This window comes from Meleagris gallopavo, chromosome 4, assembly GCF_905368555.1.
Source record: "Meleagris gallopavo chromosome 4, MGAL_WU_HG_1.1, whole genome shotgun sequence".
NCBI classification, from domain to species: domain Eukaryota; kingdom Metazoa; phylum Chordata; class Aves; order Galliformes; family Phasianidae; genus Meleagris; species Meleagris gallopavo.
In genome coordinates this window covers 38,021,261-38,049,195 of record NC_139407.1, presented here as the reverse complement: position 1 = coordinate 38,049,195, position 27,935 = coordinate 38,021,261, and the positions used below count along the sequence as shown (strand labels likewise).

The 27,935-nt window shown below is 42.4% G+C and overlaps 1 protein-coding gene across 2 annotated transcripts; it reads left to right on the top strand.

Moving 5' to 3' along the window:
* MCUB (mitochondrial calcium uniporter dominant negative subunit beta) lies at nucleotides 1–27,747 on the top strand. Of its 2 annotated transcripts, XM_085222905.1 has the most exons (8): nucleotides 11–318; nucleotides 19,552–19,627; nucleotides 20,223–20,393; nucleotides 23,842–23,946; nucleotides 24,159–24,319; nucleotides 25,177–25,380; nucleotides 26,581–26,697; nucleotides 27,545–27,747. In XM_085222905.1, the coding sequence occupies exons 1-8, from the start codon at nucleotides 193–195 to the stop codon at nucleotides 27,620–27,622; spliced, it is 1,038 nt and encodes a 345-aa protein (XP_085079031.1). In that variant the 5' UTR covers nucleotides 11–192; the 3' UTR covers nucleotides 27,623–27,747. The 2 variants fall into 2 exon arrangements, with proteins under 2 accessions (XP_085079032.1, XP_085079031.1); XM_085222906.1 differs by lacking the exon at nucleotides 25,177–25,380 and having other exon boundaries at nucleotides 1–318.
* Nucleotides 27,748–27,935: the final 188 nt, after the last annotated feature.

Genomic DNA, 27,935 nt, shown 5'->3' with positions numbered 1-27,935 from the left:
TGTGAAATGCAGCTATTGAAATCCGCTTTCAGGACCGAGCAGTAGGCGGACGGCACCCCGGGGCTCGCACCGCCAGGCGGACGGCGAGCGGGAAGGAAGAGCCCCGCACACACCGCCGGAGGAAACGCCCTCCGCTCGGGCTCGCCCACGCCCGCCCCGAGCCGAGCCTGGAGAAGGAGGAGGTCTGGGGCGATGCTGGCGGGACTGGGGCGGGCGGTGCGGAGTATGCCGCCGGGCGACGGGCGGCTCCGGCTGCTGGTGGGCGGCCGGGCGGCGCGGGGCAGGGGGGATGGCCGCCCGTCCCTCTCGGAGCTTCAGGTGAGTGCGGCGGAGCACCGCTCGGAGAAGTTCAGCCGCTGGCTGGGAGCGGCGGGGCGGGGCGATAGCCCCGGGGACGGGACGGGGGGGGGAAGGGGGAAGCGAGCGATCCGCTGGTGGGGCCGCCCGAGAACGCCCGGTGCCGGCGTCTGGCGGCGGCTGCTCCGCCACCGCAGCCGCGGCTGTCGCCTCGTCCGCGGGCCCAGCAGCGGGGTTCTTCAGGCACGGGGCGTGGTAGGGGAATTACGGGGCTCTGTTACGAAATAGAAGTGGAAGGAAAAAAGAAAAAAAAACAACCAAAACTTTTCCTCAAGTGTTGCTGCCGAACTTCGTTGTGTGCAGTGCCTGGGATTGTGAGTTGTGCTGGGCCCGGGCTGCAGCTGGAGTTGCAGCTTGACAGATGCTCCCAGGCCACCAGGCAGGGCAGCTAGCAGGGCCTGTGGCTGTCTGCCAGGAAAGGACGAGCCATAGTCCCTGAGGACCATTTTTAACAGCAGAAATGCCATGTGCGCTTGATAGTGTTGCTGTGATGAAGCAGACCACGATGCTGTCCTCTGCCCGAAGGAGGACCTGTGCCAGGAGGTGACAGGCAGAAGGAAGCACTGAGCAGAGCTGTGTAGCCTGCACGGGTGTCGTGGCCACTCAGAGACACCCAGCACCTCCATGTGTGCGTCTTGACAAGGATTGCTGCACACAGCATGCTCCAAGAGTCACCTGCAGAATCCCCTAGCATTAATTTGGCCCTACTCTGTTAATCTGAGAAGCTTTCTCAGCTCAATCATGGCTGTGTTAGGAGGACACTTAAGAAGGGAATTAAAATAAATATTGGCTTAGCCACCTTCATCTCTTAAGGTTTAAATGTGGAGTGCTAAGAATGTGTTGCCTCTTCCAGTAAGCATTTACGCTGCCATTCAGCCTGCTCTGATGCTGCTTGTTCAGTTTATCACCTCTGACTTCTGCAGGGTGCAGCTTTGCAGGCAAGCTTTGTGCTTTTCTAGGGCTCTGAGATGAAGCTGAAAACTGATGAAGGTTCATGAAGATGCACCTAAAAGGGGGAGGAGGAGGAGGAGAAATGAGCAGGAGAATGATCTGCTGTGTCACCCAGTGGGAAGGAACATGACAGTGACAAAGTTCAGGAGTCAAATTCTTACACTTTCTGGTTTAGGAGAAGGATTCTGTTGAGGACTTTTCTAAAGTGGAAATGTTTACAATAAGTTAACATGAAATGCTTTTTATATGTACGGTTAAGAGTTTTAACTTTTCTACAGAGCCATTAGCATGAGGGTTGTCACATACCATGGAGGTGCTTGTGAGTTACTGTGTTGGTGAGCAGATGTGTGAGCGCAGCATCTGTTTGCATGCTGTGCTTCTTACTACCCCAGGGATAAATCAGCCCAGGGGTAAATCAGCCATCCTGGATTGCCTAATTTTTGCTGTAATTTTTCTGTGAAAGCAGTGATAGCCAACATGAACAGGATCCTCAACTGTCAGCTTTTCAGCTGAGCTGTTAGACAAAATTGTCGCCTTCTTTGATGGCTCTGATTAAGGTCACTATGCTTTCAGTATAAGGTTTATAGAAATCCAACTTAATTTTATCAAGTTGGTTTATTAGTTATAGGAATTGATTTGTATAGCATGACTTCTTTGTTCTCAGAAGTGTTCAGCATTTACACAGACATGTAGTTTTTCAGTGAAACGTGTTATGTTTTTTGGGCAGGCCTTATTATTGCTACACAGAATTTGATTTCCAGAAGGATGTAGTTCACTTTGCTAGAGTCCCGGATTTGTAATGCCACAGCTATTTGGTTTGCGCTGAAATTTCAGAGCTGCCAGCTATTTCACTTCCTCTTGCCTTGCTCGTGTTAACTCTGTGCTCAAAGAAATGCTCTGCTTCTGCTGTTCTTTGTGAGGAAGAGTTTTTCTTCCTCGATCATGATGGCGAACAGATGTGTTAACACAAAATTGGTGAAAATTGCCAGTTTTTCTTGGCTGTTCATAAACAGTCTGAGCCAGAGAACACTTAAAAAGCTGATTTTAAAAAAAATTTTTAACACAACCTAATTAGATACCAGATTTGGCACTGCGGAGCAGCTAAAACGGATTTGCTTTTTACGGCCATTCACGTACATGAGATTCCTGGTTTAGTTCATGTAGCAGAGATCTGTACAAGGCTGCCTGCAGCACTGGGGATTTCAGCTGCTAATGGCATAGGAGCCTGAATTACGCTGTTTCCTGTGTATTTTTAAAATCGGATTCCCTTGCAGTTGCATGGTGTCCCCTTTAGCAAAACTGTTTCTGTGCAGTGTGGAGTTGCTGGTGTGGTGACAGTGTCTCCTGCAAGGGGCATGGCTTGTATTAGGAGAGTAAGGAACTGAAGTGGGAAAACTGTTTGTTTTACGAAGCATTAGTTCTGCTTAACATTGTTAATTCAGAAAGTGTCCCGCTTTTATGTGTGGGATTCTCTTAGGTTGCATATCTGCACAATAGAGGTTGTGTGTAAGCTGAAAGGTGGGTTTGCAAATATGCCTGTGAAAAGTGTTTTTGTTTTCTTTCTGTTTTAGGAAATGATGTATGCTTGTTGTTGAGGAAAGGATTTTCCTGGTTGCAAATTGCAGCCAGTTGGGGAACCACTGGGTTTGGTTACCTGCAGAAAGCAGGGCAGTGAGTATTTTTGGTCTTGTCCTTCCCAGTATCATCCATATCTGTCAAAAATGCTTCTTTTAATGCTCTCAGCTGACAAGCTGTTGGCTACACCGTGCTTCAGGCTGGCCCTAACTTTGTTTTGTCCTTCCTGTTAATGACGTCTAGTTACTCTTGTTTTCTTCCAGACTGCTGTACCATTTTTAGTGTTACTCATTTCCAGTTTATCCTTTGGTTTTAGATAGTCTGGGGAGTATCAGTCTAGATGTGTCTGAATAGCCACAGGATAATTTAAAAATTTTTTTTCCTGCTATGTTTTAACTTTTGCCTCCTTTCAAGATACCCCACCAAAGTAGCAATCACAGCAGCTACAGAAGTGGGTTACCTCTGAGTGTCTTGGGTGGTTGAGTATTTCTCTTAAACACTCTTTGTTCCTGCTGTATATTTGCAGTCTTCATAGGTCCTTTGGAAAGTGAGGTATAATTGAAGCTGAGAGCTGGAAATAATTTGTGACCATTCAGTGAGCTTCCCCCTCTTTTCTTTCTGCTTCTTACAACGTAAGTTTGCTTAATGATCCAAACCTTGTTTTCTAATTCAGAAACCTTGTGTTTTTACTGGAGGATGTCTAACTCTATGCACACCCATGAACTGTCTATGGAAGTGCTGTTAACTTACAAATGTCTTCAGCAGGTCTTTGAAAAGATCCTAGTCATCTACTGCAGGAAGTGTGCCTATCTCGGCTAGTTCATTTCATTGCCTTTGGATACTGCATCTATGCTAGAAAAACAGAATGGCACTGGGGATGGCAGCTGGATGCTTTCTGCTCTTACTCTTTCCATGTCTAGCAACTGGGAGATGGCTGCATTTGCTCTGCTAAATATGCTTTTGGAGAGAGATGTGGGAGATAGATATATAGGAGGTACATACCAGAGGTATGTGTCTGTATCATGGAAATTCATCATCCTTTGTACTTCTAAGCATGCTCTAGCTGTTCATTATTTTGCCATACATTGTGAAGAGCATCCTCATGTGATAGCAAAGTAATAGGCTGTGCTTCTGAAAAGTTTGGAAATAAGTGACTCTACTTATATCCAACACGCATATGTAGGTACTTCCCTGTTGGTAGCCCTTCTGACAGTGTTTGTTTTTATGTTTTGGGTGGGATTTTTTGTTGTTTTTGTTTGTTTTGTTTTGTTGTTTTTTTTCCAATTTAAAATGGGGATAAGAGGAGTCATGCCATGAAGTGGTACCTTTATGAGGCTCACTGTCATTGTAAAGGAGGTAACAGGAAATGATGCTGCAGTTTCATTTTGAGCGGTGCTGTGATAATCCAAACAGTGCTGTAAGTGTGAGTACATTTTTGTGCTTTATGGGATGAGGAAAATCTCAGTCAGGCTCTGTTCCTTCCAATGCTCTGCATGAGGCTCTTTTTTGTACCTGTAAAAAGGCTGATTAATAGAGAATGTCTGAGAAAATTGCTCTGCAAATGCCTGGGATGCTCTGAAGATTTACCACAAATCACTGCTTGAGCACTAATACTTAGTGCTGTTTACAAATGTAGTGCGTGTCTTAAGAACATTAGTCTCTTCTAATAATGCCTTTTTTTTTTTTTTCCTTTGGATGTTCTTTTTATGTGTTAAAATCTTGTTTTGAAGCTTAAAGGTAAAACATTTAAATCCCCTAATAACTTATGTCTGAAGGAGTGGGAGAAGAATGAAAGGGATTGATGTTTCTTTTGTTTGGTTGTTTTGTTTGTTTTGTGGAAAGATTTCACCTTCTGAAGGCCTTCCTGTAAGACTTTTGGCACTGAAGAGAAAGCAAGCAGTACACCTGTTCTCAGCATGTAGTAGTAAACATTAAAATTTTTATTTATTTATTTACTTTTTATTTATTTACTTTTTACTACTGTCTTCCTCCACCTGAAGGAAATGAGCTATAGGAAAATGAATGGAATTGCTGGAGCTGCAGTTGATTTCTCCAGGATCTTTTCCACCCTGGCAGCATACTTGCAAGTCAGCAGCAAAGATGAATTTCTCATTGGGTTGCTGCTTGGCAGCACAGTTAATGCAGCCAAGTGAGAAGGCAGTAAGCTCTTCTGGGCCCGGAGGTGTTCTGCAGTCACTTCTGGGCCTTGTTGCTATACAGTGTGGATTATGAGATACTTCTGTTAAGGGCATCTAACACCAGTTCTGGCTCTGAGCTGATGATGCCTTTTTCTTTTCCAGAAAGATGAAAGGAAGAGACAGGCTCTCTCCTAAGCTAAGTGTCCTAAGCTTAAGCGATGAGACCAGCAAACAATTAAACCATTTGTTCTCTGAACTGGGCAGGGAGTGTGGGCAGAGGACAGCTCCCAGGCCTGCCACTTGCTTGCTGTGACTTTTTCCATCCTCGTCTGACTCATATGTCCTCATATGTCATCTTGACACTGCACTTGAAGGTGCAGGTATTCTTGCATGCCATCCGCAGAGTGTTTTGTATCTGCCAGACTGGCTGCTCCTTAATTCCTGCAGTGTGGGCGAATCGACTTGCTCTGTAAATGTGCTGCTGTGTGCCATTTGTAGCTGATTGAGTAGATGAGGAATTTGTGGTCTGTTCACTGTGAGGATAGATGGCTCGCAGGGAATGCATGACATTACGTCCACGATCCCCAGAGGTTGGGAAGTATGGATATAGACTCTGAAGGTCGAGTTCATCACTCGTAAAGTAAATCTCTCATATTAGAATGGCTTTATCTGTTATAACACAATAGCTGAAGAAGAGAATAGAAATTAAAAATGAATACTGATTGGCCACTTGCCTGCTAAATATTGTATCTTTTCTTTTTGGTCCATGAACCAATTCTTCATCCATGCCTGGCTGACTGGGAGTGATCTCATGCTGTGTGTGGCTGTCAAGTGCCAGCAGGCAGTGCGTGGGTAAACAGAAAGCTTTGTGCTGGTGTGGTGGTGCACAACCTCCTGCTGCTGGGGAGGGAATGTGTAGTGCTCCTTCAGACGAAAAAAAAAAAGAAACATTTGCTGTGAAAACAGAAAACTTACACTTCTAGAAGCTGCATTTATCACAATGAGCAGACAGTGCATCTTCAGAAGGAAAGAAAAATTGAATACATTACACACAGACAAGATTGTAACTTTTTTTCCCTCAATTTCAGATAAGCAATTTTGAAGCAATTATCTTGTCATTTGCACTTTGGTCGTTTCAGATCAAAATTACTTCAGCCTTCGCATTCTAGTCAGATGGAAAGGAGGTGTTATGTCTTCTTGTATGAAATGTTTCATCTTCCTGCTGTATCTCCGTTATTGCTTAACTGTAGAGAAAGAGACCATGAGGTTGATTTAGAGATCACAAAAATATCTTTAAATGTCTCATGTATGAGGAGAAATTACATTGCTCTTCTTCCTGGCAAATCAAATATAATATATCATGAATAAATTGGTTTGGGGCAGAGTGTTCTGCTGTGCAAAAGACAAATAGAAAAAAAGACATGGAAGACAAAAAGATATGGAAGGTGCAGTCACCTGTTGGGCTGACATCTTTATGCTGTGATGTTCACAGGACAATGTTGCTATGGATTGTTCAAGTTTTCTGTATTTTTTTTTTCCTAGGACCTATCTCTCCTCTTACCTTCTCTTGCAAACTATCTCTTACTTGATATTCTTTTCTTGCTTTTTGAACTAGCCTCTCAGCAGAGCAATGCCATATCCCATAGTGCAATCTGTGGAAGACAGACTTCTATTTATTTCTTTATTTAGTAACACCCCCCACCCCCACACCTTTACCAGTGGGTTTAAATAGCCGCTGAGCACCTGCTCCCCTAGGGCCCTCTGTGGCCCTCATCTTCCACACCTTGCCTCTCCCATAGCTGGCATAAACCTGGCCTTGCAGCAGGGGTGTATCTGAGGGCTGCAGCTATGGGGCAGAGGAGGCGGAGTTGGTTGTGTCCTTTTGTTGCAGTGGTGGGTTAGTAGGCGGGTGGGCCAGAGGCTGCGTGCTGAAGTGTTTCTTAGGGAGTGGGTCAGAGGTTAGGGCTAGCCTGAGCTGTACAGGTGAATAGCAAATTTTTAAATTAATCACAGTATAAGAAGATGCATTAGAGTATCTAAAAATGTTTAAGAAGATGGCAAATGTGCTTTTAGCTATGGGTAGCTCAGTTTTCTCTTCTGCAAATCCTATCTCTGCCATGCCCTAGAGAACAAAAGAAGCTGAAAGAGAAGTTTGCAAACAGTAAAATGAAAACGAGTGCAAAAATAGAAGCCTGATGGAAGAAACACACCTGCCATAAAAATGCAATGTCAATAATAGTGGGTTCTTAAGAGCACTGTTGTGCTAATATTGGTAATGAAAAGCAGGAAATCTTCTGGGTCTGAGTTGGGAGGGGATTTAGGCACAGCGACTCGTGATCTTGAGCCATATGTTTTCTTATCCTACCAGGGTAAAGTGCCTCTCTTCTGACTGCCTCTGGTTTCACTTCAGCACGTGTTCAAACAGGAAAAACTGAGTCAAGTATTGAAGCTCTTTTGTGAAGAACTTTTGTGTGCTGTAACCAAACCCTGTTGTTAAATCCTATATGTGCTAGATATGAGTTTTCTTTTAGTTCAGACATTCTTGTTTAACCGTGTATGCTGCCAGCTGTATCCTGGATTCTTCTTCATGCTTTCTCAAAGGCTGCTTTTAAAATGACTCGCAGACTGTTCAGCTGTCATGGCGCTTACACTGTGGCATACATTTTGGCAGCATAACTCTTGTTGGTTTGGAAAACTTTTGGAAGCTGTAGTGTTCTCACTTCATTATCTCCAAGCATAAGCCTCACTAAAGGTGCAGCACAAGGAGCTGGAAAGATTCAGAATGGGTGGACCCTTTGGGGCTTTGATGTGGAAGATGACCTGCTGCAGAATGACTCACAGCTTGGCTTATGCTTCTCAAAACTGAGAGAGGCCTAATAAAAATCTCAAAGGATTCCTGCCAGAGTGTGTTCCCAGGCACTGGGACCATGGCAGCATCTTTTACTTGCAGTCAATCCAGCTGGTACAATTTCTCAGCTAGCTGCAATGGCTTTCAAGCAAAAGCAATTTATTTTGAAGATGATGATATCTTTTCCTTCCTTTTCCTCCAAAGCTGGAGCTAGCTTTACCTTAATATGCAGACACATAAGATTTTTGCAATGAGATTTCCATCACTTTTTCTCATTGTAATCTGTTGTGAGAGTGTGCTCTGTTCTTTATTGTAGTCATCTGAAATGAGAGCAGTCTGTATCTGAAGCCATAAAGTCTGACATGTTGTAGGATATGAAAGTGTAGTTCATATTTAGGTCTGCCATCTTTAGCCAGAAGCCAAGGGTGCATGCTTAGTATTTGTAATCCGTCTTTCTGCTGTAATAAAACTGGATATGCTTGAAGCATTGTGGCCCAGAGCTGTGTAGTTTCAGGCTTAGTCTTGCAGTGCTTGTGACTGTAGGCATCCTAGAAAGGTAAGTGAGTGAGCTGGGTCAATTGAAAGAGCCCAGGCCTTCTGCAAGTGAATTGCAGCTGTTGAGTCGTCTGTGTTCTTGAGAGTGCTGACCCAAGTTATCCTTTATGACAGTGAAAGTGTAAAGCAAAAATAATCTGATATAGACCACACCCTGATATGACTTTAATCTGTGCAAGCCATAACAATAGTGCCATCCTTCTGCACTTCAAAAAGCTTGTTTCCTTGTGTGACAGTTGCCTTGCCTTCTGCAATGGCTGTCACTCGTCTGGTGAGCAGGGATGCAACTGTCGTCGAGGATTCCCTGCACCAGCTGATGCAAAATGTAGTTTTGCTGCCTTTCAAATACGAATACACTTTGGGATTGTTGGGGGGCCGATCTTATGAGTATGCACTCCCCCACAAACCATTACAGTATGTCTGGTCTCCCTTGGCATTAACCATCAGTAATTCGTAGTTCTCTTTATGTATTACAGAAGCTTTTGAGCAAGTTATGAATATTCCCAGCTGTAATGCTGCAGGTAGCTGCATGCAATAACATAATAAAATAGATGCTATCAGAAGTTATGAACAATCTTGAACAAAAAGACTGATGTTGCTCATTCATGTACTAATGATTTTGGATGCTGCGCAACACTTGGAATTCAAGCCCTTAGGTACTGCTGTTGGCCTTTGTGGTTTTCCTAGTAGTTCCTAGGTTTTGGAGGTAGCTCTGTGGTGGTGAGGGAGACCTCTGTGTCACCCTTGACTCTAGGACTTAAGCTTTAAGGAAAATACATAGCACCTTTTCCAGTCTTCAGAGGATCAAGGTCTGCTGTCAGAGCAGCACAGAGCTCCAGGGGAAGCAGCAGGAAAATCTCATGTGCAAGTTCTAGAAACTATGGTTGAGCCACAGCAACGCATGTGCAGAGGAAGGGAAATGTTGAACAAAGGTGCTTATTCAGAGGATATGATGGAAATAGAGCAGCTGGACTTTGGTCTATCTCAAACTATCAATATTTAGTGAGTAGTTTATGTTGTTACTGACTTGGTGCACTTTGCTCAATGTGGCATGTACTCTGTGGCCTTTTTATCTCCTTACAAATGCAGAAATGTTCAGGATATCCCATTTAGATTAAATAATTGTTTTGTAGCATTAATTAATGCGTCTGCTTAAAAATGAGCATTTGGCAGATTGCTTCAGACACTTCAGATGCAAATGTAGATGCAGAATAAGGCAGATTCTTAACTGAACGTAAATAGTGTTATTCTGCATGAAGGGAAAATACAGAGATGAGGAAAGCAAGCAGAGTCTGGTGTGTCTCTTTGTGCCCTTCATGCCCACAGAGCAAGTGAATGAAGAGATTTTCAGTGAGTTCATTAACCCATATCAGATCTTTCCTTGTGGAACTTGCAGACAACAAAAGCACACTGCAGCAAAATATTTTGGTGTCAGAGACTGTGACTGTTCTTTCCCTTGTATTTTCTTCCAGGATAGCACTTTGCAAACATGGCTCTTTTATTGCTAATTAGATGCTTTTTTGCTCATTTGCTAGACTGCCAGCAAGCCATCCTTGAAAAAGTCAGATGATCTTTTGTACTCCAGAAAAGCTCTCCTGAGTTATAAAGGTGTTAACTACAGGCTACTGCAGGTTGTCCAACATGCTGTTTTCTCAAGACAGTGCAGATGTTACAATGTGAGAAAGGTTTACAAGAATTCTCATGCTGTGTGTTTGTGAGGAAGGTTGCTCCTCTCCAGTGCTGGTCCTCATCACAGCAGAGCAGCAGGTGGTGTGAGTTGGTCCCAGTTGCTCTGTTCCTATGAGAGGCATGTTGCTGGGGACCTGCATTTCCCATGGCAGGGATTTCCCAGTCAAAGCCCTAGAGTTGGTAAATCCAAGCAACGGGTATTAGTCCTAGTTTAGGAGCTCTGAAGGAAAAAGAAATGGGGCATCGCTTTTTCTGCCCTGCTGCCAAATACAACATAACGGCCTGTTTTGCTACCAGTGCTGGAATAAATTTACTCATGCTAATAAGGTGCCTGGAGAGCGAGTCCTGTGCTATCCAGGAAATACAGCGTTCAACAGCTGTTGCAGTGAGGAGATCCGTGGCTTGCTGTGAACCTGGAGGCATCTGCTGGGGGGCCATCCTGGCATTGATATAAATGATGAAATAGCAGATTGTGAAATTCTCATTTAAAAAAAAAAAAACCAAAACAATTCTTCTGGTGGAAGTGGTGTAACTATGCGTTCTCACTGTACATTAGCGAAAGGGGAGGGCTGGCAATTCTCTGGAGCAAGCAGCACCAGGGCTGGGAGGTACCAGTATTCAGGGCTGCCTTCTGCTGACCTTTGCCCATAGCCACAGGGACCTGATTTGGCCAACTGCTCATCTGTAACCACCCAGAGAACACTTAATCCACAGCCAGGAAATGTCACCCTTCTGTCTCCTCCAAATAGTTTTAAAGAAAGTAGTCTGCTAGTAGGAGCTGTTTGCTTCCAGCCTGCACTAGTGAGTACATTGTGCTACCAGATTCAGACATCAAAGTGTCATGCTGAAGCGTAGGAGAGGAGAAGCAAGCTGGGAATTAGGTTGGCGCTGTTCTGATAGTTAATTATTTACCCGCAGCAGGCTGCTCCTGTTCTCATTTTTCTTCACTCCTCAGTGTCCCGACATAATAAAGCATGCAGGGATCGTGTTTCTCTGGGATATGGCTGCAAAGGGACCTGCTTCTTGAGCAGAGACAGTTAGGGTCCAGTTCCTGGTACAAAACACACTGAATGTTTGGTGAGAGCTACTGGAAAACCAAGTTGCTGCTTGAGCTGCGGTGTTGGTGTAGTATAGCGAGAGAAATACTGTGTTTGTCTTCAGGCTTCCTATTGCTTCAAAGACACTGATCATTGAAGAGAAATCATGTGGAGTATCAATGGTTAAAAGCTGTAGAGTTTAATTTATTAGGGAAAAGAAAGTAAGGATTAAATACACATAGCTGGCCTAGGCAGTAACTACGGATGTTCATCAGTCAACAAGTATAAGAGGTAAGAGCATAGAAAATAGGAACTGTGCATGTGGCTGGGGATAAGGGTGAAGTGAGAAGGAGACTTTGGATATCCCATATTGACTCCTCAAGAGTGAAATACTCTTGACTATTAAACACTTTCCCCAAGGAGAGGGTGGGAATTTTTTCCTGGATGGACACAGAGCTATGCTAGACAGCAATCCAATAAATATTTAGAATGAAAAATCTTGTCCTTTTAGGGTGACCACATCAATGTATTGAGTCTGGCTTCATCTTGTGGCATTAGTCACAGTCAGCGTTATTTGAATCTGTTGTGAAGGACATGCAGAAAGTGAGTCATGCTGTGCTAGGTGCCTGCAGGCAAATGTGCATTTACAAGCCTGGCAATATCCCCACGCTCTGCTCATCTCAATGGCAGTGTTATAGTCAGCTCGAATCTCAGGTTTACAGGACAGCCTACTCTTTTAGCTGTACTTCATCAACTCATTGGGAAGGAAAACCCAATGTCAGACAAGGGAGTGGGCCTCATTTGTGCAGCCACAGGAGGGGAGCTGAGTACTCAGCTAATCCTGTGTTCTCTGCTTATCACTTCCCCTTCTTGCAGCTTTCTACTGCCTTTAGCAAAATAGCCAAAGGCTGTGAAAGTGAATCTAAAGCTAAGTTGCTGAGTATCTTCAGTATGCTTATTGCAGTGACAGTTGTGAGACAAAACAGAACTACTGCGTGACAAAGACATCAAGCTGCCAGACTTTGCAAAACCCACGTTAAATGTCCTGGTGTAGTGCGTTTTCAAAGATAGAAAGAATGATGAGCTATTTCTAGCAGAGGAGAACTGTCATTTGAGTTCTATGCAGTAACATAAGGCAATGTTTCACCTTACTGCAAAAGCTGAGAGATTTGCAGTGGGATAGGTACGGTGTGCACCCCACTGTCAGAAAGGTGCTGCTTTGAGGAACCATCTCGAACTCAAGCATGTGATTCTGGACCATTTGAGGAGGCTTCATGCTGCTTGCTGGTGGCCTGGGAAGAGAGGAAGAGCTGTATTCTGCATGTGCACCTCACTGGCTCCCTGCTGGCTGGGCACAGGCAACACTGGGCATTTAAATCCATCAGCTTCTGCCTTCCTTCTGGTGGCTGTTTTCAGAGAGGCAAACTTGTGTTGTTTAATTTATGAAACAAGGAAAGCCTTATTAGCCATTATTCCTGTTTTTTAATCTCATAGGCAAAAAGGACTGTCTTTTTTATTCAGTGCAGCAGCATGCTGGAGAAACAGAACAGATGGCAAGCAGAAATCTTTGTGATTCTGCACTGACATCATTTTCTTTCACTTGCCAGTTTGTTTGTTACTGGTTGACCACCCTGGTCAGGTGGCCTTGGGTGGGCACTGGGATACATGGTAGATTTCTCCCCCAGTGTGAATGTCTTCATGTTCTTGGCTGGTATGAATGAACGAACGTTTTTGTCTCTGGATATCTCATGTTATCTCTTAATCATGCTTATTATGATTCTCAACTAATAAGCTCCTGTGTAAAGCTTCTGGAAATCTAGCAGGAAGGAGCAAGGAATAACAGTGGGGCTTCCTACTGGGATTCAGCCTCTACCTAACTGGCAGGGACTGGCAGCCCCATGGCTTCTTGCTTTCAGCTTGGTACCTGAGGCAACACATAAGGTCCTCTTCTTGCTATGGGCTTTGGGATGCTGGAATGCATCCTGGGGCTGATTGCGAGGCTGATAAATAAACAGGGAAGGGAAGGCATTTGATGTTGCCTGCCTTTCCATGGAAGAAATAGTCTCTGAGTCCCTTAAAGGCAGTAAATGATTTTCTTGGAAATTTCTGACTCTGCTTTGCCTACATGTGAGCATTACTTGTAGGGCAGTATGAATGCCCTAATTATGACATAAAAAGCAAGCGATTTTTAAAAATGCTGCTTACTGATTGCCTGGAAACTGCAGCTGACAGCTTAGGATTTGAAAACAGAAAGGAAAGAAATTCAGCTATCACCATTTGACAAAAATTGGAGTCTGCCTGGTAGGCATTTTTGTAAGGAAGCAAACAATCATGCATGATACAATGAAAGTAGGAAATGGCAGATCGACTTGACCGAGAAGAAAATAAGCAGTTTCTTCTGATTGTGGCGAATCCTTCAGCACTTAATATGCTTGTGCTATATGAAACCTTTTGCTATTATTTCTGTTGCATTTCATCTGTGATACATCATCTTGGAGCAAATTCTTTTTGTAAAACTCAGGAAAATTCGTCTTCTTTCTAAACAAGGAGTCTTTGCAAAAGACACCATAGTCTATTTTAAATCTTAATGATTCACAAATCCAGGAGAGGAGCCAGCAAGGGCCTAGTGGAGCTACCAACATAATGGTTTGTAATACTTACTAAATTGTACTTGTCTTATTCATAAACAAGATGTCACTGAAGTGTGACTAATTTCTTTGACTGAGTGTCACTAAGTTATGAGAGTGGTGAGGTGCTGGAACAGGCTGCCCAGAGAGGTTGTGGATGCTCCATCCCTGGAGGTGTTCAAGGCCAGATTGGATGGGCCTGGGCAGCCTGGTCTAGTATTAAATGAGGAGGTTGGTGGCCCTGCATGTGTCAGGGGGGGTTGGAGATTCATGGTCCTTGAGGTCCCTTCCAACCCAGGCTGTTCTCTGATTCTGTGAAGTGATGGTACAAAAGAAACTGTGAATTCGGGGATGCTGTGTGTTTTAGGAGGCTGTGTAAGATGCTCCTACCTACTGATGTTTGAGCATCATAAGCCTGTAGAGCGAAATACAATTACAGGTAAAATGTAGAGGTGTAGTCTCTACATCTAAACGCTATGGTGGCATCACTTGAATATGTTCAAAAATCATAATAATTATATGTCAACAAAAATAAGGTGATCCATCTGGAAACAAAGGATGCAAATGTCCTGTGAGGCACATGGAGCATGGATATATGTGGTGGCCACATCCGAATCCTATTTAAAGAAGTTACAAGGACTCTTGAAAGAGTTTAAAAAATATATATATTCATAGCATCATAGAATCTGATCACCTCCCTCGCCCTGCTGGCCACTTTTGATGGCTTCTTTTGATGCAGCCCAGGATATGGTTGGCTTTCTGGGCTGTGAGGGCACATTGCTTGCTCATGTTCAGCTTGCCATTTACCATTACCCCCAGGTCTTTTTCAGCAGGCTGTGCTCAATTATTTCATCCCCCAGCTTGTATTGTATTGCTATTGCCTCGACCAAGTGCAGGATCTTGCATTTGGATTTGTTGAACCTCATGAGGTTCACCTGGGCCCACTGCTCAAACCTCTCTAGATCCCTCTGGATGGCATCCTGTCTGTGGGAATGAGTACAGGAATAGAGGAAGAAGAAATGGAGCGGAAAGGTGCTGGATGAGCAGCAAGCAGCACACATGCAGGTTTGCTCTGGGGGAGGCTCAGCGGGCACATCCCAGCACAGGTGCCAGACCATTCAGGGCACATGGCGGCTTTCATCTTCCTGTGCTGGGCTTAATTGCTTCTTTTATGATAACATGCTTTAGAAAAAGCCTTTGGAAAGCTCTACTGGAAATGTTCAGTTTTTCCATTCTCATTGCCTGCTCAATAGAAAAGCTAAATAAATGAGCAGCCTTATAATACAGAGTGAAGACAGGTGGATGGGTTGGGCAGCTCTACATATTGCAACTGGTGTTGGTTGTTTGTCAAAACCTGTTGCAATTTTCTTTAAAATTATATTTTTAAGTTTTCTGGTTACTGGCTGTGGATGTTCTTAGAGTGTTTGCCTTAGAAATATTTTTGATGTTGCCTATCAGAATTTCTTGGAAGGAAAGCAGTTAGCCGCCTGCTTACTTGCCTTATTATGCCATTGATTTCATTGGTTAAAAAGTATACTGAGATCAGACTGACCTTATCTGTCCGTTCCAAGCAATTTTTCATCAACTAATCAAAAGAAAACTGTTCTCCCTTTGGAAAAGTACATGTTCACAGTTGCCTGTGCAAAATGCTTGGGCAAGTTCTATGGCAGACCTTTAACAAGAAATGAAGAAACAGAAGTATGGATGTTTATAATAAAGACTTTTTTTTTACGGTCTGTTGTGTTTCAATAATTATGTGGACAAATGTTGCTGCAGGTAAAAAGGATAAATTTTTTTAGTAGTGTAGCATTCAGCTACTTGCCCCTGGATTTGTGCTAAATTATGCTGGGGCCGAGGCAGACGTGGACATAAGGTTAAGTACCTACTCTCTAGGCAGGAACTGGTTGTGCCTGCAGTGGAGATGAGATGAAAATTTGCTGGAGAGTTGGTGAAGTGGGAACAGCAATTCTGTTGAGCTGTCAGCTTTCCTTTCTTCCTCGGCAGCTGCTTCTTTTTCATGGCCTGCTTGGCAGAGCTGATTGGCAGTGCATTACCTGCAAGCAAATTTAATGAAAATCAGGCATGAGCCATCCCTGGGAGATCCTCTGCTGCTAGTGGTTCTCATTCACCTTCTTACCTCTGCCAGGTACTAATTTTAAGCCCAGCATCAGTGTGATTTCCCAAGCACTTTACTCTTGCTCAGCCAAGCTTCAAATGCCTTAAGGCACAGTTAAAGAAAAGTCTGAGAAAACAATACTCGTACATTTTGCAAAGTGCCTCTTTTAGATATATTAAGATATCCCCTGCTTTTTATGGTTTGGGGCATGGGTACGGCTAGTCATATTCCAAGTAGAGGAGTCCATTCTGAATGGAAGTGTTAACAAGCAGGTTCTGTTTTCTGAATAATGCCTTTTTTTCCTATGTGCTGCAAGCTGCCCAATGATTTCAATCTGAGAAGTGCTTTACGAAGAAAACAGGAGTTGGCTAAAACTGTGGTAAAGCTGAAAATGTATTAATCTGACTTTGCATCCTGTTATTTCTCTTCTGTTATCTCTGCAATATAAACAAGATTTTTCTTGACTGGCAATTTGAAGAATTACTATTTCCCCTAGAGATGAATAGAAGCATATTTTTGAGAGATATGAAAGCAGCTGTATGCATTAAGAGGTGCACTTTCTTGAACCTTTGTAGGAAAAGATTCAGCTAGTCCATTTTCTTATCTAATGAGATATATTATAAGTGTACTTTTTTAAAACAAAGTCTCTCTTGTTATCCTTGAAGTCAAATACTGCAGCATTTTTTTGATTGGGATTTCTATCAAGAAAGCACAGCACAAGAACAAAGATGCGTTCAGTGGGAGAAATGAAAAGTCCTGTCTGTGCTGACGGACCGCTCTTTTCACTGTGTGTTGTTAGAGAGCAGATGGCACAGCTCTCAGATAAGGCTTGCTTTTGTTTTTGATAAAACACAAGCACATTCTCCATGCTGTAATCCCTTTCTCTTCAAATCTTAGCCTCTTGGGTTTGCAAGCTTACTTCTAGGTGTTGTATCCTTCCTTCTGTTCCAAAGAGGAGGTAGGTTGGGAAGGACAGCACCTTTTGGATGGGTAGACTCGACTGAAACTGGATGAAGATGGAAGATTTCTGATACCTTGGATGCAAAAAGACTTCTAGATCTCCTTCCTCAGTAGGAAGGGTAAGGGAAGAAGGTTTGCGAAAAAAGTAAAAGGAAATACTATGTTTCCCTTGGTTTTCAGCCTTTCTGGAATGTCTGGGGATAGTTGACTCTCACACTGTAGCTTGTTATTCTGTAATTAGTTGATTGCTTGGTTTGCTTTTCTTAAAGAATCAGACTGAAGTGGACATTATTGATAGGTAGAGGACTGGCTGTGTTTATTGCAGATTTAAAACAAAATGCAAAACAAAACACACACACACACAAAAAAAAACAAACACAAAAAAAAAACCACACAACCAAAAAGCATACCAGTCAATATGGAACAATAGGTTTCTGTAGTATGCCGTTGGAGAGCTTGCTGCAAGATGCCTTTTAGTTACTGTGTTTTAGTGCAGCGTATTTAAGATAAAGGGAAAAACCTCATGCTCAGTGGCATATTGCATTACAGTGTGTTTGTTTTTTATTTCATTTTCCTACTGGAGAGAGGAGGAAGTGAGGATACTGGGGATTGTAGTATTGTATTTTTTTGTAAAGGCCACTCATGAGTTTGTCTTGAGGCACTATTGACATTGTGTTGACACTAGAAGGATTGACAAACTTTGCTGAGGTGCTGCTGGGACAAGGGCACAGCAAGCCCTGCGCTGGGGAGTGCAGCTGAGTGGGCAGCTGTGGGAGTAGCATGCTATCTTTGCTGTTCAGTTTGTATTTGCATACATGGTGCAGAGGAAGATGAGAGGCTTTCCTGCTGCCTCCTGCAGCGATGATGGTGCTGGCTTTCGTATCAAACTCGTCACACATAAATTTGAGCTTCAGTTTGCAGCAGCAGTCAGACAACACCCTAAAAGATTGCTTGCTGGAACAGATACTGCCAGAAAATGCTATGTAGCTAGGCAGCGTGTTTTTGTTTTCCTTAAAGTTTATTTATTTATTTTAAAACAGGAAGGTGATACTGCTATTCTGGTCTTTTCCTGCCCTGCTCAAGCCTTCCTTTCCAGCTATGGTGGTGGCTGCCTTCATTTCTGTGCCAGCAGCAGCTGTTCCAGGCTGCTTGAGAAGGGGATGGTGGTTTTGCTGTAGGGGACAAACTCATGGCTTAATGGCTTCACAAACACAAGGTACAAACCTGGAGAATGCACAGAGAAGGATTGCTCAGTCCCTCACACTTCCCAGTTACTCTTGCATAGAAAGAGCTCATTATTGGGAACTCAGTTATACTCTATTGCACTGTGACTTCTTTAAACATATCCATTAGAACAAACAAGTAACAGTTGTAAGGGAACCTGTTAAGATTACACACGGGCAGTTCTGTGTATTTCAGGATCTTCTGTGAAAAACAGATTACATTTTGGATGTTGTTTCTTTACATATGTTTCTGTGTGTGTGTAATTGCCTGCTGTAGGTGGAGTCTGGTAGGTGTGTACAAATGTGCTCTGTTACGGGGAAAGCCTTTTGCTCAGATGAGGATGTGAGCAAGTCCCAGTGTGTATTGTCAGCTTTTTGTCTTTCTGGGACTGCTATTGCTTGTGTGCTTAATAATGCTGGCATGTTTAGGCATTTTGCTGTTGTGTAGATTTCTGACTGCCTCTGGTGCCTGAAGTTTATAATGTACAAATTTCTCAGTGTTGGACGTTTCCAGAGTGATTTATTTTTATCTTTAAATCCTAAGCAGTGCTTGTTCCAGGCAGAAACCTAGGGCGGAGTCAGTGCCTTTGAATCACACAGTGCGTGATAGATTTGTTTCCTACATACAAATTCTGTGTTCATCCTAATAGGAGATACTACTGTTCAAATAGTAGAGCCTGGGATTCTTTACAAACCAGTAAATCCCATAAGGATTACAGGCAGGTGAGGGTGGAGGCCTCCTTCCTTTGCAGCTTGCCTTCCCTGCTTTTTCACAGGGCTTTAGCTTGCAGGTTCCAAAATGCTTTGGCCTTCAGGATGTTGTGCTGTGTTACATCCAAACCTTTTCTGGGAAACAACCAGTCCTGGTCACCTCTCCCCAGTGCACCAGCAGCTGTTGGAGAGGGAATGCTTTGTGCTTGGCAAGCTTTGGAAAGCTGCCTTGTTAGCAGTGCTTTTTAATGCCCTGAATGCCAATGCTTAAACTGTGGTTAGCGGTGTGTAATGAAGCAAAGAGTGCCATCAGGCTGCACTGGCTCTTGTTTTATTTGATACAACTGAGTACGTTCTGTTTGTGATTCAACAGTGAGGCTGCAGTGAAGTGATGCATGTAGTTTTGGGTCTCGTTATAAGCTGAGTGTTGCAGAGCTCTTGTGCCTTCAGGAGAGAGAGAGTTGCATGAAGCACTTCAGAAACACTATTTTTTCCCCTTTCTTTCCTTCCCTTTTTTCTCTGAGTTATTTAAACTGTGCTGCACAAAAAGTTTAATTATAGGTCCCTTATACCTGTGACAGCATTCATGCTTTCCAGAAAGATGGTTCTGCCTTTTAGATAAGAGTTGGTAAGGAAAGGGCTTTTTCAGAAGCACATCTTGCCTATCGTGGTACAGAAATGGATCCCCATAGGAGGTGCTGCCTGTGACGAGCTGTCTTGTATTCTCACCTTGCTGGAATGATCTTCCCATGTCTGTGCTGCAGGTGCAGCTCTGGAGGCTTGCTGGGACCTGGGCACGTCGGGAAGGAGCCTGCTACAGCATGCTGGTGCCCTCTGACGGTAAGGCTGTTTGCTGTTGTCAGCCAGTTTCTCTGTGAGCAGGAGGCATGACGTTGTCAGCTGAGAGCAGGCAGGCCGGCACCTAACTCAGCTGGGTGGTGCAGCTTCTGCTGCGAGACCAAGTTCATTGTGTGTCACATGCATAGAATCAAAAGCATAAAATACCCTGAGCTGGAAGAGACCCACAGAGATCATTGAGTCCAGTTCTGGCTCCACACAGGACTACCCAAAACTCAAACCCTTTGACTGGGAGCGTTGTCCAAATGCTTCTTGAACTCTGGCAACCTGGCACTATGACCACTGCCCTGGGCAGCCCTAACTCTCCCCAGACATAGTTTCTTGCTGTTTCCTCGGGCTCTGTTGCTGACACCAGAGAGCAGAGCTCAGCACTGCCCCTCTTCTTCCTGTGTGGAGCTTTAGGTTGCCATGAAGCAGCATGTCCCAGAAGATAAAAAAAAAACCACTGTACTCATTAAGGATACGTACCATGTCGTGATCTTTATTTATCCCATGCTTTAAAACACAGCTTTAACTTAAGCTGCAACTTACAGTACAGCTTTTTCACTCTTATTTCTTTTTTTTCTTCTTTTCCCAGACGTAACTATTAATTACAAGCATGGTCTTCCCATGATAACTCTGACATTGCCTACAAGAAAAGAACGCTGCCAGTTTGCTGTTAAACCAGTGGTAGCCACAGTGGGGGCATTTCTGCAGGATGTACAGAGAGAAGATAAAGGAATTGTGAAAGCAGAAGTCTTTGCAATAGGTATCTTACATTTGTCTTTGTTCAGAATGAATCTCCTGTTCAAATCACCTGTACTTTCCCTCTGAAACATGATTTAAAACCTGCATTAGATTTTGCTTTGCTACTGTTGAGATTAATGCTTCTGAGGTTTTTTTTGTGTTTTACATTCAGTATCTGAGTCCTCTTGAGCTGATGTAAAATGCAGAGTTGAGCATACTACTGTAACCTTCCCAGTAGACTCCTCTGTTATCTCTTTCAAATAGCTTCTCTTTGTCATGCTGTTTTTGAATAAATGTTGCTTCTAGTTTTCTTCATCTTTTTCCATCCTTGTCCTCTGTGATCATTCTGAAAGGCAACCAGTCTGCTTCTTCCAGATGTCTGCCTGTTGTTCTGTATTCTCTGAAGCTGGAAGACTGCTTGCCTTAATGCAAATATGAATTCATGTGGAAAACATATTGGGAGCTAAGCAAACAGAAAAAGCATGCAGTGATAAAGGCCAGCTTTCTGAAATTCTGGAGAGATATAATCTGTGTGGATCGCAGTGCGTGAGCTTCCTGTATGCAAGAAGTTGTGCGAGCTGATTTTCCTGGCAGGATGGTCTTGTGCTGTTCTTTTTGAGTACTGTATCTACTGGGCAGCAAAGGTAGAAACGTCTCTAGAAAAGATAATTCTGTAGGATTCTCCCATATTTTCAGACAGCACTGTGGCAAGTCATCATTGCCAGTAGCTTCCCCTTAACGTGGAAGTTCACAGTAAAAATGGTTCTTCCATGGGGATAGATAAGGCAGGGCTAACCAAGAACGTTCTCCTGCAGTATCTCTCAGTACTGCTATCTCTGCAAAAGAGCACCCATGAATTAAGTATCTGTGATTCACTGCTGAGCCCCGTTCTTCCGTGTTAGGTCTGCAAAAGCTTTATGTTAACTACTCATTCTGCTCAGAGCAAACTTCAGACTTCTGTGAAACACGAGATGATTTCTGTGAGAAACCTAAAAGTCTAGCATTTTCAGTATAGATGAACACTGGGTTCCAAACTGCAACGAAATTTGGGCTCTTTTCACCTAGTGTCATCTCTTTAAACCTCCAACTTTGTAATACAAATGCTGTCTGTTTTGATTAAAAATATCTTGGTTCTCTATTCTGTATTCTCAAGTGCCAGGCAATTATAAGGGTAGAGAACAGCTTAGATGATTAATTCATTAGGAAACTGATACTGTAAAGAGAAACTATTGGTCAAGTATTGTGAGTTGAATTTAAGCATGTATTATTAATGAAAAATTATGAAGGTTTGACTTAATAGAGATACTTTTCAGTGTCGTTTAGCCATTAAATGAAACTCAGCCTTAATTGAAAGTGTTAGTTCTCTATCTGATGACTCGCTTTCATTTTCAGTAGATTTAGTCTTGCAAAATGCCTATAGACAAAAAGCGTTCACCTTTAAATACCCGTGCTTAAGTGTAGGAGGAAAAGTAAACTTTTCTGAAAGTCTGCATGGAATTTTTTAAAACAAAACAAACTCTTCTCCCCAAACTTTCCAACTTTTCAGCTAATGAAAGGTTTGGACAGGTTAATAAATCTGCAATGTATCAGATCCAGAACAAAGAACCTGTCCAGCACTTCTTTTTGGAACATTTTTTTGCATTAATGTCATTTTATAAATGTCACCTTAATTTACATGCAAATGACATTTGATGTTCTATTACACCACTTTATAAAAAGAGAAGAGGGAAGAAACATTTGAATGGGCACATTAACATTTCAAATTCTGAACTGAAATCCTTCCAGGTCTACTTACCTACCCACGTGAGGTGAGTAGTCCAATAATTCTGCTCAAGAATAAAGCTTCTGTTTTCTGCTACTGCACAGCCCTTTGCAGAGCAGGCGAAGACGCCCTCTGTATGTATGGGGAATGAAGCCCAGATCAAACAGCTGTTCTGGAGTGGCTTGTTGCTGGCTCTTGGACCCTTCCTGTCCCCGCAATATTTCCTCTTAGCAGGCAGGAAAGAACCTCTTGCAAAATAAAATAGGGAATGTAGGAAAGAAGTATAAAAGCAGGAAGAAAACTTCTACAGCAGCTTTCCTGATAGCAGATTCCAGTTTTTCCCTTATCTGGAGTATTAAGTCATTGCAAATAGTATGAACAATATCTTTTTCTTGGCTTGTCCTCTGTGGTGTTGGTGGAGTAGAGTTCCTGCAAGTTTTTTTCATAGGAGAGAAGTAGAAAAGGGTTCTCTAGGGTGTTTTAGACTAATGCCTCTGTGGCTCGTGGTCTATCTTGTACTGGACAGTTTGTCTAGCTACCTTAACTCAGTCAGAACTGGCATTAAAAGAGAATGATTGCATTGTATGATTGTATGAACGATACTTCATACTTACCATAATAAAAATATGAAAAATGCTACTGACAGGACTTGTTCCTGTTGATTATAACAGCTTGTTTAAGGAAATACATAAATCTGTAATTGAATGTAAGGTCTCTGAAGGTGTTTTAATTTCCAGAAAGTCCTTATTGTAGGTTTAAGTGGAGATGCAAACTGTTGTGTAGGTGGCAAATCCAAAATTCAAGTCTTTCCATCACAATTTACGGATTTTTATGCAAGACTTTTTTCCTCTACCCTACGGATCCAATTGGTCAATTCTAGTCATAATCATAACGAGAAAATATGAGCCTGCTTGTAGTAGAGACAATATCATTACACTTCTAACCAATTTTGGATTCACAGGCCTGATTTTTACATCCACTGAAACTCGTAAAAATAAGCCCCAAGCCTAGTTTTCTGGAGGCTTACTCAAATGCATGTTCCTTTTGATTCATGGGAACATTCTCACAAGCAGGGATTTAAAAGTCTCTTATGAGAAACACTTGCAGGCTCTTTCTTTATGATCAACTATATAAACTTTAATTATTGTCAGAGTGAGAGATGCTTGAGGGAATAAAATACTTTCAAATTCATGTGCACGTTCCAAGGCCATAATTGTGGTATGTGAATTTTCAAGATTTTCAGTCATATTGTCCTTTATCCAAGTAATGCAAATGCAGATGCTAATATTGAAGACCATGGTGAAATTAAGTTTGAGAAATGTATGCAATACAGATGGGCAATCTGCTAAGCTTGTATAGAGTCAGATCCTGTGCGGCTGAGCTCTTTCAATGCTATTTCTGCCTTGAAATGCAAGTCTGTCCAAACCAAGCCAATTTCCAATTTAAGCCAATCATTGGAGAAAAGCACTGGAGACAACATAGTGAAATAGTAGTAAAAATAATAGTAAATCCTAATGAGAGGATTGCCCAAATGATGCTGGTAGAGAAAGCATTCAAGTCTCTGCACTAAGTTCCTCTTTAATGTTTAGCATCAGTTACAGCATTTACTAAAAGTACCCTTCCAAAGTTCCCTTCCAAATATTAATAAAGATCTGCTAATGTTTAAGATTCTTTATGATCTGTCTAGATCTTAAATCTTATTCTGCAGATGGTAGCAAGGTCTCTGATGCAACCTTGATGGAGGTCTTACTGATGAATGACTTTAAGCTTGTTATCAACAACACAACGTACAGTGTGTCAACTCCTGTAAAAGGTAAGAGCCATGGTTTAATAGCTCTGATTGTCTGGCTTAATCTAGTGAAAGGCATGAGAAGTCTCAGACAATTGGAATCTCTCTAGAGAAAAAAATTTCTCTTCATTTTTGTACCATTGGATGGTCTTGCTTTTAGGGGGGTAAGTCAGGAGAGAGAACGATGAAGGATAGATTCTTGAAATGTTTTGAAATGATAAACACTTTCTTTTCAGATAAGCTGAGTAGTGAGCATGCTACTGAAATGGAAGATATCAAATCCTTGGTTCACAGGCTGTTTGTGGCTCTGCATTTAGAAGATCACCAGATCAAAAAAGAGAGAGAACTGCTACAGAAACTGGACCACCTGAAAGAACAGTTGATGCCTCTTGAACAGGTTGGAAGAAAGGGAGGTGGTTTTGTTGTTCTGTTTTTAAGTGCAAAAGCATTTCCTCATATCAGAAGTAAGTCCTGTGATAGAAAATGATAAGATGGATGCATAGGGTGTCTATTTTGTCATGCAAACAAAGTCAACTCAAATACAGTTCAAATAACTTGCAGTTCAGTTCTTCTTTTCTCCTGCAGTGCATGTTACCTGGTTAAAAGCTGCAACATCTGGAGAAGACTGTCAGGAACAAGCCTTAGCATGGCTGGTATTGGGATTGAACACCCAGTTAATCACCTGTTGCTGTATGAGTTCTGAATACCTATTAAAGGGAAAAAAAACAAAAAACCAACAGTGAGCTTAAAAATTATCTGTGGCAGTTTCCTTTGTCCCCAAGTCAAAAGGCAGATTGTATTGACTAATGGTTGCTGTAATCTAAGAAATGAAGTTATATACGTTGATCTGGGGCAGGTTAAGGTAACTCAGCTTGAAGGAAGGAATCAAGGGTCTGACAAGATGAGCGAACTTTTCCTTGACTTCAGACCTGCTATGTGTGAGGACTAGCCTCAGTGTTAACAAGACCTGCCTTTAATGATAAATAGAAATCCAGCAGATGTAAATCTCAAGCAGTGGGAAGGGAAAATTAACAGTGTCATCTGTTGGTGCTCAGTAGCCAGGAGGTCTGTTTGCCCTTCGATTTCAGTCCTTTTCTTTCTTTGCAAGTTAAGTGTGTAAGAGGAGAGCAAGGATCTTTGAGAAAGGATCCTTGAGAAAGGATCCAGCCCAGCAGGAGTAAACGCAGTGCAACTGATGAGCTCCTCAACTAATGTTTGTTTGAACAAGTTCCTGTGTTTATTTCTTCACCCTAGATGAAAGCCAGAATTATGGACAGTGCTGATGCAAAGACCTCCAGACTTCTATGGGTTGGTTTAGCTTTGATGTCAATGCAAGGTGGAGCATTGGCATGGCTCACATGGTGGGTCTATTCGTGGGACATCATGGAGCCGGTCACATACTTCATCACCTATGGGAGTGCCATGGCTTTCTATGCCTACTTTGTTCTTACTAAACAGGTGATTTCCCCCTCCTGTAAATGTCTGGAGTATTGAAAAGAAGGAGTAGAGAAACTGAAAATCCTAGTGCTTGAACTCTGATTAAAATGTAATTTATTAAGTAGCTTTGCCATCAGACTGGGGGAGTTGGGATTGATTTCTGATGGGATTGGATAAAAATGCCTTTCATTATCAGGCCAAGTACTGTTACACCTGCACTATAGACTAGCTTCTGAGCAGAACTACTACCTGTAAAACTCCATCAGCCAGGATATGAGCAGTGATGAATGAAATCTGTCATTTTATTTTAATTTTTGTAGGTCAGTTTGAATAGTAAATTGTACCTGGCTCATTGCTGTAAAGGGAGAGCAACTAGTAGTTCTGTACCAATTCATGAACACTGCTTTACAAGTGACCAGGAAGCAAATCACTGCCCAATAATATTAATAAATAAATAAATTCACCCAGATGTTAACTGAGCTGCACAATACAGACCAGTCCTGAAATCCTGTAAGATTCTGAAGAATGCTTCTTTTTTTAGTTCTCTACTTTACTCTCAAAGTAGACATCTTGATGTCCAACTTTTGTAGTGGAAAAACTCTGTTTACTAAGCAGTTATGTGGAAGAGTAGCCACTGCTTCCTTCCATAATACTGGTGGATCCATAGACCTCATGAGATATATTAGGTTCCATTTGTGAAAAGGGGAGACGTGTCTGTTTTTATGAACAACTGGCATTGAATGTGAGTTTTATTCCTTCTCACTGATTCTTAGCAAGGGCAGAGGTATTCCTACTTTATGTATCCAGATACACGTAAATCTCTTTATACAGATTACTGCTTATCTTTTTAGAACAGCTGTATTGGCACGAATGCTTGAGACTTTCAAGTAACTCTGAAAAAACAGTAATTGAACTTTCTCTGACTCCTTGGAAAGTCATGTCCATTTTCTCAGGTGGCTTCAGTCATGAGGTTCAAGCTGTGTCTTTATTATAGAAAATTACTTCAGACAATATAAAAATGATTTCTAGCATGTGTCTAAGAGGGCCCTTACGACAAATAAGAGCATGCTTGTGTGTGTAGTTTCTTAACAGCATGTGTATTTCTGCTCATGTGTACATGCCTGTGGAAGTAGATAAATAATTGTGAAACAGGCTGAATTTCTCTGACCTGGACTCCTTTTTCTTGCTAACCTCAAATATGTGCCTTTCTTTCTTCGCTAGGACTACATTTACCCTGATGCTAAAGACAGGCAGCTCCTCCACTACTTCTACCGGAAATCCAAAGCCCAGCATTTTAATGTGGAACAATACAACAAGCTAAAAGAAGAACTTGCAGAGGTATTTAAATACAATCCTGAAATAAGGTGGTCTTCTCTGGGTTTACTTTTTCAGTAAACTCTCAGCTATTGGAAAACTGACCTCAGGGTTTGTTACTTACATTCAGAATGGCATATTGCTTATTAACCAGTTTGCGCTTTTTAAATAACCATACCGTGTTTGCCTTTGACATGTAAACTACTTCAGTAGTTCATCAGAAAAGGAGACTTTCACCAAGTTAAATTTCAAACGCATAAGTTAGGTTTTGAGCACTACACTGCCTTCCCACCTCTCCCCTCCCCCCCATATTAGAATATGTTACATTTCCAGCTATTTTAATAACTGCATTTAGCCAATGTATTACAATGCATGTGTATTTGCTTGAATACACTTGAATCGGCACTGCACTGCACCCTCCCCATGCCCTGGTTTCAGCCCATACAGTGCCGATGGCACACACGAGGTTCAGTTGGTGCTTAGCGATGGGTGCGAGCCTGGGGCTGCGCTGGGCTGCTCAGTGGGGCAGAGCCACAGCCATGGTAATGGACAGGGTACAGCTGCAGGGTGGGCTGGGCTAAGCTGGGCTGCGTGTGGCCTGCGGGCTGGACATGCACAGGCTAGAGTTTGTTGCTTTTTCAATAGCTTGTGAAAATGATTTTTTTAAGTGTAATTTCAAGAAAATAATACTTTGGATTGGTGGTGTAGTAGCACACACTCTGCTCTCTGGAAACTGAATGGCCTGAGTAGGCCTGTGGAGTTGAGCATCCTCCATTTGAGTAGTCTGGTTTCTTATATGAGACCAGTGTCTTCTGAGAAAGGGAAAAATGAAGGGCCGCAGAAGATGAATTCATTCTTTCTCCCACTGCAGGCAGAAGAATCTCTGAAGCGTTTGCGCCAGGCTCTGCACCTCAGACTTCCAATCCAGGAAATTACTAACAAGGACTGACTTTGTTTTGGTGTATGTTAGAATTGCCTTTTCAAAGTTGATAGGAACATTTATTTACTATACAGAAACTGGATATTTTTGACCACTATAATTTTGCAAGTTACAATAAATATTTATAAAAATGATTTGATTACTTTGACGGCTTTGGGTTTGTTTTTTGCTTTAGATTTTGGTCTTATAAAGAAACTGCTGAAGCAAAGTTCTTCAGATATTTGTCAAGTCATATTAGTAAAATGGAGGCATTCTGCTTCCAGGTAAAGTGACAGGAAAAGTGAGGGCTGTCATTTTCAGACAATTAGCAAGTAATTAACTC

Excerpts from the sequence above, each read along its gene's own strand:
- MCUB (XM_085222905.1), top strand. The coding sequence starts at position 193 with ATGCTGGCGGGACTGGGGCGGGCGGTGCGGAGTATGCCGCCGGGCGAC. Across the intron at positions 23,947-24,158 it reads TGTGTCAACTCCTGTAAAAG|ATAAGCTGAGTAGTGAGCAT; the intron begins GTAAGAGCCATG and ends CTTTCTTTTCAG. Across the intron at positions 25,381-26,580 it reads ACTTTGTTCTTACTAAACAG|GACTACATTTACCCTGATGC; the intron begins GTGATTTCCCCC and ends TTTCTTCGCTAG.